Raw genomic sequence first — 18,077 nt, 5'->3', positions numbered from 1 at the left:
AAGGATGACACGTACGTATTTCGAGCCCAAAGTTTAATTTATAAAAGACATGAATACTAGAAGAAGTATTACTGGGCAGCAGAGCAAAGCAAAGCAAAGGATGACGATAAATAAAGTAATGAAACAAACAATCAAGCAGCTAGCAAGCTAGGCATTCGTACGGGCATGCCCTGAACAGAGGGAGTCAGGAGACTCATCCCCACCCTACCTATAAAGAGAGATCGAGCGACTGCTCGTTTTAGGGTTAATAGGCGTAATCAATGACGACAATAAAAAAGTAGCAAATTTATATATATACAATACGCGCGCACACACAAATGGTACTACTGTAAAGGAAAAGTGGGTTTCGTCGTTTAATTCTCTTCTTGCCCTGTCTCTCTCTCTCTCTCTCTCTCTCTCTGTGGAAGACTTTGGCTCCGCCCGCAGGACGCGTGCAATACCCTCCCACTCACAAGACTGCATGGACCACGTTGATATTTCTTTGGTTTTAATGCACCATATTCCCGTGATGTTCTCTCTCTTTTTGTCTCTACGTCCCTCTTCCTTGGGCTCTATATGTAGTTTTTTTTTAAAACATTTTTCGTGGTGAAAATAAAAGGTGTATTGAATCATTGATGAGAGATCGAATGGCATATGCCATGCCAAGCTTTCTTTCCTCGTATCTATTCATAACTAAATATTCCATGAACCCAAAAGTTAAAAAAAAAATAAAGTTGGATAAGATATAGAGAAATATTTTATATCCCATAAATTAACATGTTTTGATTTTGAACTTTAGATTATAAAATTATTTTAATTTTATTTTAAAGTAGATTTGATATATCATATAAAATCATACCAGTTTATAAATTTATTATCTCTTTATCGCCGTAACACTTTATTTTTTAAAGTTATATATATATATATATATATTTTAAAGACGTAGAAGAAGTGAATAATACATTTTGTTGTCAAGCCGTGAAACCTGGCAGGACATGTACTGATCATGTTCATGAGGTTTAAGAGATGATGATGAAGATGATCACATATATATAATTTTTTTGATCAGGGAATAACCAGCTCAAATATTGTTCAAATTAGTTATGAGAGGCAGCGAGTTATGAAGGAATTTATAAATTTTAAGTACTTGTGATACCTTTTAAGTGCATATTATATATCTTGTTGAACTAAATATATATATATATATATATATATTATGAGTAATGTTATTTTTTATTTTATATTTTAAAAATATATTTTTGTAGTCACAGATAATTTTACAAAGATATATAAACTAACAAACTAATCTTATTTGATGTAGTACGTTAAATTATAAAATTATTTTTTATTATAAAATAGATTTAATATATTATATAAAATCATATCAATTTATAAATTTATTTTTATAAAATCTTTTATAATTGTAGTATTTATTTTTTTAAATATTATTATATAATATTAAATATGATCCAACTTAAATGAATTATTATGGCAGAAATTACTTAAATAATAATTCAATTGAATACTCTACATCAATTGATATGGTTGGAGATGAGAAGACAAAAGAGATACAGTTATTCATAATTATTTCGATTGAGACGTATCTTAATTAGGTCTTTTTCAAGGGCTCGTTGGCGTAAAGTGGTTCGAATTCCTAGGTCTAAGTTTCTAACTTCAAGCTTTTTCCTTTCCTTTCTTATCGAGCTTCTTCCCTAATTAGTCTCTTATAATTGGCTCACACCTTGTGGGCTGGCCCTATTAATTCTGAATCATGATGCGATGCTGCAGATCAAAAGATCAAAGAAGATAGAAGAAGAAGAAGAAGAAGCAGCAGCAGCAGCAGCAGCAGAGAAACAAAAGAGGAAGCGAAAGGGTAGCCAAAATGAAGCAGCTAGGAAAAGAGAAAAAGGCTGGTGGGGGCTGCTGCTGCTCAATGTACTGCTACGGCTTTCATATTTCGTGACAGAGCATTAACAATGACAGTGCAAAGAGTGGCAGCAGATCCCAAAAAACAACCGTAATTATGGTGAAATATAAGGGGGCCGGCCGGACGATAGCTACATGTCATGGACTGCACACACTTCACAACACCACATGAACCGTATATATATATATATATATATATATATATATATAATTAATATGATAAGATCTTTTCGAGTTTTTGTTCTAATTCTAGAATTATGACTTAAAAAAAGAGATGTACATGTGATGATATATCTTATTAATATTTATTGTCTGTATTATAAATATTTTTGATAATATTAAGAAATAATAATAAATATTTTAAAACTCTCTGCACATATATCATATGTGTTTTAAGATATGATGCTAGCTCCCATTTATATATATTGATGATGAAGCAAAAGAAAGAAGGGGAAAAGAAGACAGGAAATGGCATGCATGGGGACATGATCAGGGTGGTGAGGGTATTCTGAGCCACCCACCTGGATGGAAGGAAGGAAGGAAGGAATGGGAATCGAGGCATTAATGATCTAGATGCATGGGTCTGATCTGATATATAATTTAGTCCTGATCCAATGCTCTCCCTCATTTATTGCCGAGCATGCACCCAGATTCATGCTAAGGTATCAAAAGTTCAAGAACTGCATTATATGCTGCAAATGCCTCATCTTCCCAGAGCTCCAAACCCTTTCCTTTTTCGTCTCGGCCTGAATCCTGATCTTAACCCCTATTGATCTTGCCTTCATACTGTTTGTATTATTTTAGCCACCTCTTTCCCACTCCATATTTCTCTTTCACTACTTTACCTACCTGCCTTCTTTCTCCTTTCACAATGCTTTATTCATCATTTATGTTAATTTTACTCTATTATTATTATTTTTGGTTCATGTAATTATGGAAGTGTAGATCTAGTGGACCTTTAACTAAATTAGTAATATGATGTTATAGATAGTACTTTGAGGTGTTATATACCGTAAAAATAAATAAATAAATAAAAAAGAAGATAGCATATTGCCAAATTTATAGGTCCCCCCACTTCCCTGACTAGTCACCTTTTTTTGTCCTGGAATGGCTACAATTAGGTGCTGTATCCAAGTACTTCCAAGTTCCAACTGGGTATTCGGCATCTAACCCTAGCCTGCAAGCAATGTTTCATGTGGTACCAGTCATTAAAGCCAGAAAGAAGTAAATACTCTGAATGTGACCATGCATCATGTTCCCAAACCCCCTCCCCCGCCATTGCCCAACCTCTAGTTGAAGGAGGAAGACCGGTTCGAAGGCTTTTTGAACTTAATTTGTGGGAGTGATATATATATATATATATATATATATATGCGCGCGCGCGTGCATTTCATTTCTCGGGATTTGTAAAAGTACAATGCTACTCTTCGTTCTTGATTTATCATTTTTAGTCAAATAGGCTGATATGATACATTTTAAGCGATTTTATAAACTAACAATGTAACACCCTCCTTATATTTTCCAACATTTTCTGCCAATAAACATCCATTTAGTTCATGGGCTAAACGGTAAGAGGTATTTTTCAGGGTTTTTTTTTTTTCAATTCCCTAATTAGATGTAGACAAACTTGAGCTTAGGCAATCTACTACTAAGCTTTAAGCTCCTTATGGTTAACCTATAAATAGTACCTACCTAGCACAGTGCAAACAGTACTCAATCCTGTAAATCACCACAAGACTTGCTATCAAACTCATCATCTGCTCAACTCAAATCCGAATCTATCTTGCCATTCTGACCTAAAATTGAACAACTAAAAAGTAGAAAAAACAACAGAGAAAACACTAAAAAAGAGGAAAAAAACTGAAAACAATTGGCTCAACACACAAGTTCTCTCCTCGTTGAACAAGAGGCCTAAGATCAGAGCCTGCCCACCTCAACAAAGAGAGAGGTTTAAGGTAAGGAAAAAGACTAGGACCTTGTTTTCTAGTAATAGGTTCAATAAACCTCCACTAGGCCCACCCAGAACAGAAAACAAACAGAAAAAGCATTCGTACCCTTGCCTAAGTACTTAGCCGAAGTCTGGTCCGTCCTTATTTGGGCAGTTTGGGCTTGTTATTTTCGACCCTGCACCTGGGTATGCTTAATGGGCCCGAACCGCCTGAATAAGGACAGGCTAGGTAGAAATGGCCAGTCAAATGGGCCTTTCCCAAGAATACTAATGTACCAGATTTCTGCCTATTGGAACAAAAAACGAGGTCCACACTACCTGAGCTATAGTCAATGCACTCGATTCTATCAATGCCATTCACATATCCAGCTTGTTGTGCCTATCCCAGAAGATGCAAGGCAAATCATTCTTCACCCAATCACAGTAAACCAGAGTTACAACTTTCATCATCACCATTGTACTAAAAACTCGGGGTCTAACTAGTAACTTTCCACCATTGTACTAAAAACCAACGATGTTGAATTTCAAGTTCAACTCCCATTTCCAAATACAGCCTCAAATTTTGTCATCCGTAAAAACTCCAATGGTTTGTCGCCTCTCTTAAGATCATGAAGAATCAAGCTTCCATGATTACCTGTGTTAGAATCAACCTGCATTTGCACCCCACATGGCCCCGACAGTATCTCCATTATACATGCATGACTGACTTATTATACACACCATCCCATCTTTAAACAAACTAAAGATAGTGATACCATTCTCATATATGGGAGCAGAATTTGTAGCTTTGGCCTCGAACAAGAATAACCATGCTTGGCTCGAGTGGAACATTACACACTCCATCATTCTCTGCGTTTGGACAACTTTCCTGATTCCTTTTTGTGTTTTTGAGCAAGCTTTCCTAACACCTAACAGAGCAGAGAAAGAGTCAAATTTATAAAATGGAGAGAAGATTCAGGATTAATGCAGTTCACCTTACCTCCTTTTGATTGATTCATATCCATCCATCCCATTAGATTTCATGCTCAAGGCACAAGTTCTATATTTCAGGCCACATAATGCTGCTTCAGCCTCAAGCCATAAATTCCTATACACTAAAGCTTGTGGATGCATATCTTCCACAATCTGATGGTTTTCTGTCAGACCCTTTGAAATAACCTGCATTTTATTATAAGTAACAAAAAGACTTTGTTTCACTGCAATCTATAAACATCAACCCCCCCACCCAAAAAAATATATATATCACAGAGAGAGAGAGAGAGAGAAGACACCAAGTACTAACATAATAATAAGTATGAGCGTATGACAACCAATTATACCTGGATGATTTCATTGCTCTTCTCAACACCAACATCACTGTATGAAGAAAAACAATTCAGCCCTTTCTCAGTGAAGGCAGTATAACAACTCTTTTGCCCATCGTGGTAATTCTGATTTTCAGGCTCATCTGGAACAGACATAGTCTTTGCCCATGCTACTCTAAATTGCATACTGGAGGACTGAAAATGACATCATTCAGGTTCTCACAGGCGAACAAAATATGTGTGTTTGTGTCTATGAACAACTCTCCCATTCCCCAGGAGATCCAGTAATAATAAAAATGATGGTGATGATCAACATAATTTTAATCACGTCAGGCTAAGAGATCTATCCATTAATCAATGCTAGAAAACTTTTGGACAAAACACTTTCCCTAGCCTTGAGCAAAATGAAGGTTCTTACCCTCAGAGAATATTAAAACTAAGTGGTTCTACCAGTAATCTGATCAATCATGCTAATATAATTCCAGCATGCTTAACGCACATTCAATAAGAATCTATGCCAGAGGAATTCAAATAGAAGTGTACTTTATAATCTTAAAAGGAGGAAAAGGTTCATTCTTGTTGGCAAATTGATGCACAACTTTCTTCAGATAAGTTCATTAACATATAATCAAACAAACACACGCACCCGCCATACCTTGCAGTGTTCTGTAGCCTTACAAGGAGAGTATGGGGTGCCTGTTTGAGTTGGTTCAGGCATTGGAGCCCCTTGCCCAGCCCTATTTGTGGAAAGCACATGAAGCTTATCGATTATAAGTTGGATTATGTCATGCTCATGCTCATTCAATGAATATAAACCATTTGAACAGTTTTGTACAAGCAACTCTGACAGATTACGCACTGTATTGATCACTGTCCGGACATCTATTTTAAGAGGTGCAGATAAAGACTTAGATACACTCTGATGTGTTTCATTAAGGTCATTAAGAAGACCAACGCCAGAAGAAGATGAAGGACCTAGGTCATGCTCCTTTGCAAGGACAGGCACCCTTGTTGAACCACTATGCACAACATCCTTGATACCATTTAAAGAGTCTTCAGCATTTTCCCCAATGACAAGCCTCCCGTTAGATGCGCAGCAATCTTCCACCAGAGATGGTTGAAATATGTGAGAAGAATTCAGAAAAGAGCTACTTCTCGAGTTGTTGACCAGAGAATATTCCTTTTTTGATTCATTGATGTCAATAGAACATTCAGTACCAATTCCACAGCTCAATCCAGAAGGATTTGATCCCACGTTGGTAGAACCCGCATTTCCAAAATACACAACTGAGGATTCACCCTTGTCAAAAGATGAGAAATCACTAATACCACATTCACTTTCATGGTAGTAGTCTATACTTCCTTTAGCATTACTGGGGAAAAAATGAGGCGCCAGAGGATTCAAAATGTTACTTGCTTTTAGCTTCTTTTCAAGACATTGTGAACTCACACATTCAGAAACTCCAAATGGAGATTGCCAACAAGCCAGGGTACCTTTCCAGCAGGGTGAATCCACGTCAGAGTCATTCTCATCCAGCGTCTTAGAAATTTCAATGGAAACACCGGGTTTTATCCCATGACGTTGCAGCTCAGATTTTACCGTGCATAAGGGTTTCAAACCATCATCAGAGATAAGCTTATCACCTTTTCTTTCATCACCATTTTCAATCAAGCTTTTATCTAGGTAGACCTCTTTGCCTTTGGTATTCAGCAGGACATGCGGCTTTTTTAGGCTGATTGGATTACAACCATTCAGCCCAGATAATTCTTCTGAATTACAACCAGACGAATTAACATTGTTGTTGAGGACATTAATGCCTGGTAAATCCGCATTCACTGAAAAAACAGGATTAAGGACTGAAACAATTGTGCTAGTGCTTGGTGATTCAAATGATAGAGCTGGCAATGATTTTTTTTTCAGTGAAAGAGAAACACTATCACAACTGCTCCCACTAAATGCTGGCATTGGATATGACCACTGACCTTGAGGAATGTTTTGGAGAGTTGCAGCAGAGCACGTATCTGATGATGTTGAGAACTCAAAAGGGGTGACTGTAGAATTTGGCTTTGGAAAAGATTCAGCAGTTTCCTGTTCCGCGCCTCCAGATTTCATCTGATTATCTCCTCCTAGGATCATAACGGTTAAGTTTCCACACTTGTTGATATTATCAGAAGTTTCATCACAAGGATTCAGCCCTTTAGCAGCATGCAATGCTTGTTGCGGGGCTGTCACAATAACTTTTTTTTGTGGGGCTGTCACATTTACTTTTTTTTGCAGGGCTGTCACAATTGCAAAATATAGTTATCATTTACTTGTACTCTTCATCTTTTGTTTTTTCCTTTTCAAATCAACTTCTCCAGTTCTATACAATCACATCACATTGCTGTCAAGATATGTACGTTTATACTAAAGGCCAAAAATAAAATTGAAAATGCTAATATATCAAAATTTTGTATGCTTTGATGTATAAGGACAAACGTTATATGATTTTACTTTATGATTTCATTATAATTCTTAAACATAAGCATTAAAGGCAACTCTTCAAGATTCTCTGTAGACAAGTTTCGGTGCATAGTTCATATTTTTCTTTTGTCCGTCTGATGCTAGAGAAGTCTGTTTACAGAAAGTCTTAGAAAATACTCAATGTTTCCAGGTCTCCCAAATGTACTTGTCATTTATTTAGCAATTTCTATCATAAATTTAAGAAAGGTAAGGTACAAGATGATGGCCTGATTATAAACATTGACATATTGAAGAAAACTCTGGTCATAAAGATAGACATATGGAAGATAACTCTATCTTCCTTAGATCACAGACCTACATATAGATCTCGAGGACCAGTATTATTTCTATCCATCTGCTAGTACCTAAATCAGATACCACGTCATGTTTCCTTGGTAATTAGTGTCCCTCCAAGACTACATTGTATCCACAACACCACCCTCCCCCCAATGTTCTCTTCATATTTAGGCCAAATTAAATTGTGGTACCACATATTGGATTGGACTACATTGTAAGGATGTTGCATGTACAAAGTCTCACATGGATATGTGGTTCTTAGGGTATAACGCATATGTGACTTAACTCTTCTCTAGATCATGACAAAAATGGTTATAATCCTTGTTTAATATACATGCAAAATAGAAGTACAACTGGAAGTATTATCATAGTAGATAATAGCAATCATGTAAAACGTGTTAGTCAGTATTAGTGACCGACCAAGAGATGCCAAAGTTCCAAATGAAGGGACACAATGGAAAACGTGTTGCTATAAGAATTAAAGCTATACATTGGCACATATATGTACTCCAAAAATATAGGAAAAAAAAATCTATTAATAAAAAAATTGGTGTACTCAGCTACCTAGCCGAAAAAGTTAAATCATTATTTGCATCAATTACATACCACACAAAAGGGAAAGCTGTTCTAGTTTAATCAATAAAACTATGTGCCTTCACGTCTCAAGACACCACTAAGCTACATCTATAGCAGCCTGTACATAAAGGTGCAACCAGACATGCAGAATCGGAATATAATCAACATGCAATATCATCGAGCTTAGCTATAAGAATGGGAATCCAAAGGTACATTCATATGCCAAATTGCTATGAAGTCACGCAAATAAGAGACAGATACCTTGTTTTTGAAAGTTCCCGCTGGCCTTTGAACCTGCCTTCCAGACGAGACTCCCTTGATTATCCCTCTTCTTGTCCTGTTCCGCATTACATGAGCCATCAGCCCTTTGGCAAACATAATCAAAACCCAACAAGTTCTGGGTGTAGCCAGGCACCGAGGACTCGGTTAATGACATTGCATCAAACTCCGAGTCATAAGGCACAGCAGACATACTGTTTTCTTGCAATGCTAACGATGGGTGACATGAAGAATAAATAGATTGCCCAACAAAATCAAAATCAAAACCAGGGGGATTATCAGATGGGAAATCCGTGATACCCATTTCAGACTGATGGCCACAATATTTATAGGCATCCCGAGGCGCATCCACCAATACCGAGTCTCCTTCCAGATTGAGATCATGAAAGGAACCGACCAAGGAAAAAGAAGAGTCGGAACTCAGAGAACCGTCTTGTGAAGGTCTACAAGGCTGCTGGCATGAGTTTGCCACCCAATTCGAAGAGGGTTGGGGATTGAAGGGCTGAGCAAAAGCTGACAAACTGGACGGTGGTGTCGAAGACCCTCTATCTCCGTGACCCTCCATTTTGTTTCAAAAGCTGAAAGAACGCAGCCAACCAACTGATCAAAACAACCCCGCCGCTGTAACGGAACAAAAGGAGAGAGAGAGAGAGAGAGAGAGAGAGAGAGAACGTCAAAAGTGGTTCGTTATAGTAGCAAACGAGCCATTAAGCTACAAAGGGCTGTTTTTTGTTCTGGGCATCATAAGCTGCAGAATTGCTTTCTAGTTCCTCGGACACAGACAGGCAAAAGATAATACAACAATCAAACATCAGGAAAGCAACATCAACAATGGCGCAAAGCCAATAATTGTAGCACAAATCATTTAAGCATGAATTAAAAAGTCGATGAAACAGAAAAAAAGAAAAAAAAAATCAGATTTTCTGAACATTCCGAGCAAATCAGTGAGCTAAAAAGAATATACCGAGGAGGTTACTGGGCTTTTCCTCTGCCTTCAAATTTTTATGGTTGCAGGTTCCGATGATGTTGAAGTTCAGAAGTCTAGACCGAGAAGGAAAGACAAGGACGCTTTCTGTGTGTTTTCATAAAGGGGCCTCCTACTTCTGTAAATCATATTAATCCTTCGTCATTAAAATTTTTTTAAATTTTAATACAAAATATAATAAATAATTTAATTTTATTAAATTATAAAATAATATTTTATTATCTCAACTCAATTCAATTCAACTTAATTTAACATCTAAACGTAATCTTATCACGACCCTTAAGTTTGTGTGATTATCATTTTATTCTTTGAATTTTTGTAATATTATTGTTTGAATTTTATAATTTTATATATTATCGTTAATTATAAATAAAATAAATTAAATAAATAATTCATACATATTAAAAAAACTCATGTTTTGAAAAGGAAAATAAAAGAAGGATAAAATAAATATTATTTAACTTAAATTTGACGAAGCAAACTAATTGATAAAATTATTAAAAATAAAATGATAAAATTAAAGAAATTACGGAGAAAGTTGAAAATCTGAGTAAATTGTTGGCATTGTTGCATTCCTAAAGAAACTGAGGGGACGGGAAAAAAAAAAATGCAATTGAGAATGTGGTCTGAACTGTGATTGGTAAACGGATGGACCTCTGACTAGTTCACACTCGTTGATTGCACCCACCGTCGATATACGTATATTTTGTGTTCCCTTTGAATCCATCGGCCAGTCTAGGCTCTTCCTGCCTTCCCAGCTAAGTTTCGAACAGTGTTAACCTTACTAATACGTTTGATTATCAAATTCATCTCAACTAATTATTACAATTTTTTCAAATTCTAATATAAAATATAATAAATAATTCAATTTTTTTAAATTTCATAATAATAATAATATTAAAAAATAATATTCTAACAATATTTTATCATCTCAATTCAACTCAACTCAATTCAGAATCCAAACACAGTTAATCTTCTTCTAAATTTCTTCAAAAAAATATTCACGGACTTTATATTAAGGAAAAAGTTTATAATTTTTTATATAATTATGTTTTAAATAAATGAAATGTGCGCCCCCTGGAAAGGGGCCGGGGGGTTGTTTCGGCCTCTCTCAACCTCAAAAGTACTTATAAAGTGATCATCAGCCCCTTCCACAATCGATGTGGGACAACCCTAACAATCACGCCCTTACACATCGGGTTATAGGCAATTTGTTCGGTCTAAAAACTGTTGGTAAACCTAGACTCTAATACTAGTGTTGAGTGGTCTTAGGCCTCTCTCAACTAGGGGTGCTACCTACATGGTGAGGGCCAGAGGCACGCCCTCGCCGCTCCCCACCCCTCACCATGCAGGGGGAGGGTTTCGACCCCGCCCCCAACCCGGTAGCAGAGGGTGGGGTTGAAACCAACAAGTCTCATATTGCTTAAGAATGACTATTGTATTACCTTGGCTTCCTATATAAAGGTTGGCCTAGGAGGCCAAGACAATCCATTAACTTCAATTCAAGTTTTTAAAAAAATTTTATATATTTATATACAATATATATTTATATAAATATAAAAAATAATATTTTTTATTATAAATTTGGGAGAGTGCAAAGCGGGATGCAGGGTGCGGGGTGCAGGGCAGACAAGAGAGGGCCCCCGCTGCCCACCCTTACTCTCAACTTCAAAAGCTAACTCAAGAGATGAGACTTTCCCTCACACTTACAAACTAACCACGGTCCACCAACCTCTTTCACAATTGATGTGGGATAACTCTAGCAATTTTTATAAAATAATTATATAAATAATATCACTTTATATAAATACCTTCATTTTAAAATATAATTATAATATTATATAGAAAGTGTCGTAGGTATATCATTAAGGCTTCATTTATTTTCGTATATGAGTTGAGATTAAAGTTAAAAGATGAATAAAATATTACTAGAATATATTTTTTTAATATTATTTTTGTTTTCGAATTTGAAAAAGTTGAGTTGTTTATTTTATTTTATATGAAAATTTGGAAAAGTTGTAATGATTAGATAAAACGAGATGAGTTAAAAAGAGTTATAAAAACAAAAGAGGTTATCTCGTTCACTTTCACAAAACTTTTTATCTCACATTACATTATCTCATATTATCTAATCATTACAACTTTTTCAAATTCTCACATAAAATAAACAAAAAATTAAATTTTTTCAAATCTCAAAACAAAAATAATATTAAAAAAATATATTCTAACAATATTTTATTCAACTTTCAATTTTTATTTTAACTCATATCATCTTATCCGTAAAAACAAACAAGATAGCCTTATAACAAAATCAATTTTCTCAGCAAAGACATCTCAAGACTATTTTATTGGCCTAACAATTTTGGTGATCGCTCGTCATCACCAATGAAAAAAATGTTGTTGGTGTCGAAATTTTTCTTTGTTTTTCTCTTTTCATTTTTCATTCTTTGGAGAAGATGGGGAACATGTGTACACGTTAATGATTAAAAAAACCAAATAAATAGTTAATTGGTTAAAAACGAGGATGGTGCTAACAGCCGGCCAACGTTTATCGAACGCGTACTGTTAGTTATAAATTTGTTATTTTTTTTTCTTTTTATTTTCTTGCAAATATTTTTTTAGTATTCTTAATCATTAAGAATAAAATAAAATATATATATAATTTCACTAATATATAATCAGCTCCTTAACCATTAAGTAACAGATTAAAAACTTAAAAAAAGGCTCCACTAGCATTTTTCAAAACTTAAATGTGCTCTATACTTCTCAAGTGTCAAGTTCTTATATTTTGCACCATAAACTATTAATATTGACACATTACACACCAACTACTACATCATTCATTTACACAACACTTTTTACAATACATGTTATAAAATAAGGATATTTTTATAAAATGATGTTAGTTTTATAAGATATTTTATAAAAATATCCATCCTTTTAAAATATTATTATATAAAGTGTTGTATAAAGTGCTATGTGTTTATCATTTTTCATATATACATGTATAATTAAAGAAGCTGGTAAAATATGTCAATATGTATTCTTATGTTTTATGATGTTAAGGTTTTAAAGGTATAAATTAAGAAATTAAAATTTGAGACCTTGGTATTTTACAACTTCTTTTTTTTTTAAAAAAAAAAAAAAATCTGACATTTTTTGAGAAAGCAAATACCAGAATTACTTTTATACCTCACTATCCTGCCGTAGAAATGAATTAATTAATGAAAAATTGTATTTGCAGTTCTGAGTAAGAATTGTGTCCGCAGTTTCATTGATAAATTGATAAATAAGAATAAAAAAAAATATATATCATTTTAAAAAAGATATTATTATAATTTTAAATTTTTTTTAAACATACTTTATATATGAACTTGCAATTGAGAACTATACGACTAACTCTTAATTAATAATACTGATTGCCCAACACAAATAAATTAATAAACACATGCGTGCAAATAGTCCTAAGTCGGAACCTTCCAGGCCTGAACATGATATTCCCCCACAAACCAGCAATAATGCAAATAAAAGCTTTGCACAGTTGTAGTACTGCATATATGCCTACGAAAGATCGAGAGCGATCCACGTGTCATTTCCATTCCAATATCCAAACCACACACAAATCATGCATGCATGGTTATATTACACATGATGATGATGTTCACAACGGCTGCTAAACATACATGCTTGCATACTGTCTACACATACATACATACATACATACATACACGTACATATATATTACATGAGTTAATTACATGAATTTACATGAGGCAGCAGGCATGGACATTGTCATCGTTGAACATGTTGCTGACCTTGTCGTCTCCTCGGTGACTGACGGGAATGTTCCCGTGCCGGTCCCCGACGTTGTAGCCATGCTTGTAATAGTTGTAACTCTCTTTGAACTCGTGGGTTGTGTCTTTGAAATAGTTATTGGAGGATGTGAAGTATAGAGGTGGTTCTGGGTAGGGCCAGAACTCGGCTCTCTTTCCAGCCCTCCTCACTGTTTTGAGCACCTTGTTTCGATCAACGTATCCCACTACTGTTACCTTTTCCCTTTCTAGATCCACCTCTACCGAATCAATCCCTGACAGATCATATACGTACACGTAATGCATCATGCAGTGCTTATAATATAATAATAATAATTTGTTAGCTCGGCTCCATGTCGGGTAAAAGGATCATGATCATGCACGCTGATCAGTAAATTCTAAATTAAACCTCAGAGAGAGTTAACCATGCAGTTTCTCTCATGAACTCCTACCACTGTCCATAGAAAACATTAATTTACTACATCCATGACATGATTGCATATTCACTATTAGAAAACTACTTATTTATGATAAGTTAATTATTTCATGCTAAAATAACTATTTTTTATTAAACTAAGTCTATTCACATCACAATTCGTCATTTTCGTAGCAAATAATTTGTTATAATGCTCATTTTTCTTATGGTGACCATTATGAAAACACTGCAAAAAAAAAAAAAAAAATTCATGACTTCATTCCTTAGATTTAGGAGCAATGACGTCCATGCATGCATGGTCCAAAAGCTTTTGGCCATGCGTTGATCTTTTCTAAGTAATGAAATCAACAAGACCAGACCAGGTAATGATATATATATGAAATTGGCCTTACGGTCTGTCTTCGTTTCAAATCTCAAATGAAATAGATAGGACCTAGCTATTTAGGATAAAATATGAAGTATATATGGAATAATATCGCAAATGTCTCTAACTCTAAGAAGGGGGGAAAAGAAGATTAATAGAAAGACAAATATATATTGATGATCATGATCATGTACCTCTAAGCTTGTGGATGGCTTTTTTGACCACTCTCTCGCACCCTGTGCAGCACATCCTTACTTTGAGCTCCACTGTCTGTAAAGTAAACAGGGTTTTAACACTAGCAATTTACCAAAGGGAATAACATGAGGTAGTACTACTTACGTACGGATGCTGCTAAGTTATTCATAGGTACTTCTAATTTCCTTTGATCTTCTTATTCCTTTGCAAATTATATAGCTAGGCCCCTTTAAAAACTTTGTACTTTGGGCGGTTGATTATAGAAAACTAAAGGGGACTAAGAACAGCCATGTACGGTGTAGATTAATCTTCTTGTCATGAGTTTTTATGTCTAGTAGCCTGGGAACATTGTCTTTAACTTTTTACAACTAAAGCTAGCGCGTGCGTGCATGAAAGGTATCGATGTGATTCCTTTCATGCTGGAGATTATAATAAACATGATCAACAAAAGTGAGAAACTGAAGTAGAAGGTTCTACCAATATTTATTATTTAATAAGTAGTACTGGGGTTTCAATTTAGATCAAAAGATCGTCACGGGTTTGTTCTCCTTTAAAATTTAGACTTTAGAGAGTTCATTTTTAATGGCGCGTATTTGTTTGTGTGACATCTATTGCATAGTTTGATATATTTAAAGATCACATGAATATATCGATCCCAAGTCCTGATCAGATATTTGTTTATATAGATCAATTGGCCGGACACAGATAATTTGGTTTAATTTATGATTGAAACCATGATCAGTACTATGCAATTATGCAAAGCCATATAATAATAATAATTTAACAATAATAGAGTAAGTAACGATAGATATAATTTCAGGGTGTGCAAAATATCGTGCAATAGTACTACTATAGTTTTGCCCACCTGCATTCAAAATGATTTTTTCTTGTAAATGATCTCATATTTGCCTATCTTTTTCTAGAATATGCAGGACTTACACACCTTAAGACTATATAAATTAATTCTCATAATAATAATAATATTATTATTATTAGTATTAATTCTAACACATATTAATTTATATAATTTTTGTGCATTTAATTTCCAAATTGGGTTTTGCGTAGTGATCATGCATGCATATTTATAACTTCACCATATCGAATAGGGTTTTTTTTTTTTTTTTTTTTTTGTCCCTATGTTTTCTCCTCTTTTCTCTTCATAGCATAGACAAAACAATGAGAAATAAATAATTAACTGCACACATAATCTGATGACAGGATATATATATCAATCGTTGACGAAATCACGAATTAAAGACTAACGTACAGTAAATAAATTGCGCACACAATGAAAAACAATAACATGAAGACTCATTCCCAGTTATGCATCCCTTATAAAAGAATATCAACGCTATATGAGAGAGAGAAAACAGCAAAAGGAAGAGGAGAAATAGCTAGCACGTTCATCCACTTTGTTTTCTTTTACTGTTCTCGTCTTCTACGAGAGACAGAAAAAGAAATCATCGTGAGTTATGACATGCAGATCGTGGCCGGGATGAAAATTAAAATACGAGAGAGAGAGAGAGAGAGAGATCCTACTCTTCTTCATATAAAGTAGAACATTAAAATAAGCATGCATGCATGGTACTCATGAAAGCTCATGAGCCAAAACGAGATACCTCAAAGGATAAAAAACAAAAGAATAGGGAAAAGTCGAGAACCTGCAAGGAGATCAGGGGTCGACCCCTTGGCATGTTGTTGTAGTTTAAGTTGTTGATGAATATGTGGTTGTCTCGATAGCAAAAGTAGTAACAGTATGCAATGGCAGAAATGAGGTTCTCAAATGCTCTCGATCGATCGGTAACCATGGCATGTGGATATGGGTTCCTTAAATACAAGGAAATTAAGAAGGGAAAACTGATCAACCAAGCCAAACGTACCAAACCCTAGAAGATATTCCTCGATCCGCATGTGCAGCCTTGGCATCGCTTCCTTAATGCCTAATCTCTTCCAGAAAAAATATTCCAAAGCAGTCTACTATTCCATGCCATCAATTTCTTGGGGTTAAATTCAGTGGAGTACTTATTATAGGCCGAGATGATCATAAAGCTGTCTCCCAAAATTATTTAAAACCTTTAGGCAGGGAATGGTATCTAACCCTCATGACATTAATGCTTCAAATGTGGGTCAAGCTAGCTAGCATGCATATATGGTTTTGCTTATACTTGGAATGGAATATCGGGTCTTATGGGGATATATATGGATCGATGACTCATCAAGGAAGGAAAGCTGGGTTTTGATGCAAAGGGAAGAAGATAATATTCTAAAATTCTTATTCTTCTTTTTATTTTTATTTTTTTATATGCAATATCTATATAGAAAGCATGCATGACAAAGTGATCATATTCCATTAGTATTGTAGTTATAGTTAACCACCTCGATCTTCTAGCTAGTTTTTGAGGTTTTAACAGTTTTTATAACAAGCCTCGGGAAAAAGAGAATCTTTCAATTATATTTTAATTGAGTAATATTAGATACAATCTTATGTGTAAGTTTTAAATATTCCTTTTAAAAAAATAAGACTTACTATATATTAAAAAAATAAATTTTCATGTAAGTTACAAATATACCAACCTTTTTAAAAAAGAGTATGTGAAACTTACACATCTTAAGACAGTAAATATGATTTTTCATTTTAATTTCTAGTAAAAAGTAATAAATTAAACTGGAAATTAATATACTTGCTGTACGTACGGCGCTAGTGTCAGAAAATTAAGCATTCTATTTGTAGAAATTGAACCAACTTGGACATAAGATATATATGCATCTTGCTTCTTTTTGGTTCAAGGCAATTATATATCACTTAATTCGTCAAAGAGTTTGATGACCCTCACCTGATGGTATATGACCCGGTTCTCCAAATGAAGAATCTGGGTTCAAAGCCCCCCACTTCCATTGTATAAAAAAAAAAAAAAAATCACTTATAAATTCCTTTCATCAACTTGAACTTTTGATAATTTACCATATATATACATATATATATATATGGTAATTTAACAATGGATCGTAGTATTGATCTATTCACAAACCTATACTATCGTAGGTTTTAAGAAAATTGAATTTCTTTTCTTATAAGAATTGTTGGGACAATATTAATCAGTGATCAGTAGTGACAAACACAATCTCGATCCCATTATTAAGCACATATGCAAGTGATCCGCTAGATTATATATTCAAATCCCACGAAGTGCGCTGATCGAAGAAGCCTATTTTCCACGTGTTAAATGAAGCGGATTATGATGGGAATTAAACTACTCATAAATTTTATAAGAAAATTATAAACACACATCATTTTTTACAACATTTTACACAATAATGTTTTAAAAATAAATTTATTTTTGTAAACTAACTATTTTTGCAAACTAACTTGTAAAAGTAATATAATTTTATCACAATATCCTTATTTTACAACATATATTGTAAAATATATTGTGTGGATATCATTACTCTCTTACTAATTAGTGGGCGGCGAA

General features: G+C 34.4%; 2 protein-coding genes across 12 annotated transcripts; both read right to left on the bottom strand.

The window, feature by feature from the left end:
* Positions 1-4,240: 4,240 nt before the first annotated feature.
* Positions 4,241-9,930, bottom strand: LOC121236873. Of its 11 annotated transcripts, none has more exons than XM_041133365.1 (7): positions 9,777-9,924; positions 9,485-9,575; positions 8,795-9,390; positions 5,813-7,437; positions 5,173-5,352; positions 4,833-5,011; positions 4,241-4,761 (listed from the first exon to the last, which is right to left on the bottom strand). In XM_041133365.1, exons 3-7 carry the CDS (start codon positions 9,375-9,377, stop codon positions 4,755-4,757), a joined length of 2,574 nt encoding a protein of 857 aa, XP_040989299.1. In that variant the 5' UTR covers positions 9,378-9,390; positions 9,485-9,575; positions 9,777-9,924; the 3' UTR covers positions 4,241-4,754. The 11 variants fall into 11 exon arrangements, with proteins under 11 accessions (XP_040989299.1, XP_040989301.1, XP_040989302.1 ...); XM_041133367.1 differs by having other exon boundaries at positions 9,789-9,924; XM_041133368.1 differs by lacking the exon at positions 9,485-9,575 and having other exon boundaries at positions 9,789-9,930.
* Positions 9,931-13,355: 3,425 nt separating this feature from the next.
* Positions 13,356-16,567, bottom strand: LOC121236429 (heavy metal-associated isoprenylated plant protein 30-like). The gene is made up of 3 exons (XM_041132857.1): positions 16,266-16,567; positions 14,604-14,679; positions 13,356-13,884 (listed from the first exon to the last, which is right to left on the bottom strand). Exons 1-3 carry the CDS (start codon positions 16,410-16,412, stop codon positions 13,562-13,564), a joined length of 546 nt encoding a protein of 181 aa, XP_040988791.1. The 5' UTR covers positions 16,413-16,567; the 3' UTR covers positions 13,356-13,561.
* Positions 16,568-18,077: the final 1,510 nt, after the last annotated feature.

The sequence above is a fragment of the Juglans microcarpa x Juglans regia genome, chromosome 6S (genome assembly GCF_004785595.1).
Source record: "Juglans microcarpa x Juglans regia isolate MS1-56 chromosome 6S, Jm3101_v1.0, whole genome shotgun sequence".
NCBI classification, from domain to species: domain Eukaryota; kingdom Viridiplantae; phylum Streptophyta; class Magnoliopsida; order Fagales; family Juglandaceae; genus Juglans; species Juglans microcarpa x Juglans regia.
This window is presented reverse-complemented; position numbering and strand designations above follow the sequence as displayed.

Excerpts from the sequence above, each read along its gene's own strand:
- LOC121236873 (XM_041133368.1), bottom strand. The coding sequence starts at position 9,377 with ATGGAGGGTCACGGAGATAGAGGGTCTTCGACACCACCGTCCAGTTTG. Across the intron at positions 7,438-8,794 it reads CGGGAACTTTCAAAAACAAG|CCCTGCAAAAAAAAGTAAAT; the intron begins GTATCTGTCTCT and ends CAATTGTGACAG. Across the intron at positions 5,012-5,172 it reads AGAGCAATGAAATCATCCAG|GTTATTTCAAAGGGTCTGAC; the intron begins GTATAATTGGTT and ends AATAAAATGCAG.
- LOC121236429 (XM_041132857.1), bottom strand. The coding sequence starts at position 16,412 with ATGGTTACCGATCGATCGAGAGCATTTGAGAACCTCATTTCTGCCATT. Across the intron at positions 14,680-16,265 it reads GACCCCTGATCTCCTTGCAG|ACAGTGGAGCTCAAAGTAAG; the intron begins GTTCTCGACTTT and ends TTTACTTTACAG. Across the intron at positions 13,885-14,603 it reads AGCCATCCACAAGCTTAGAG|GGATTGATTCGGTAGAGGTG; the intron begins GTACATGATCAT and ends ATGATCTGTCAG.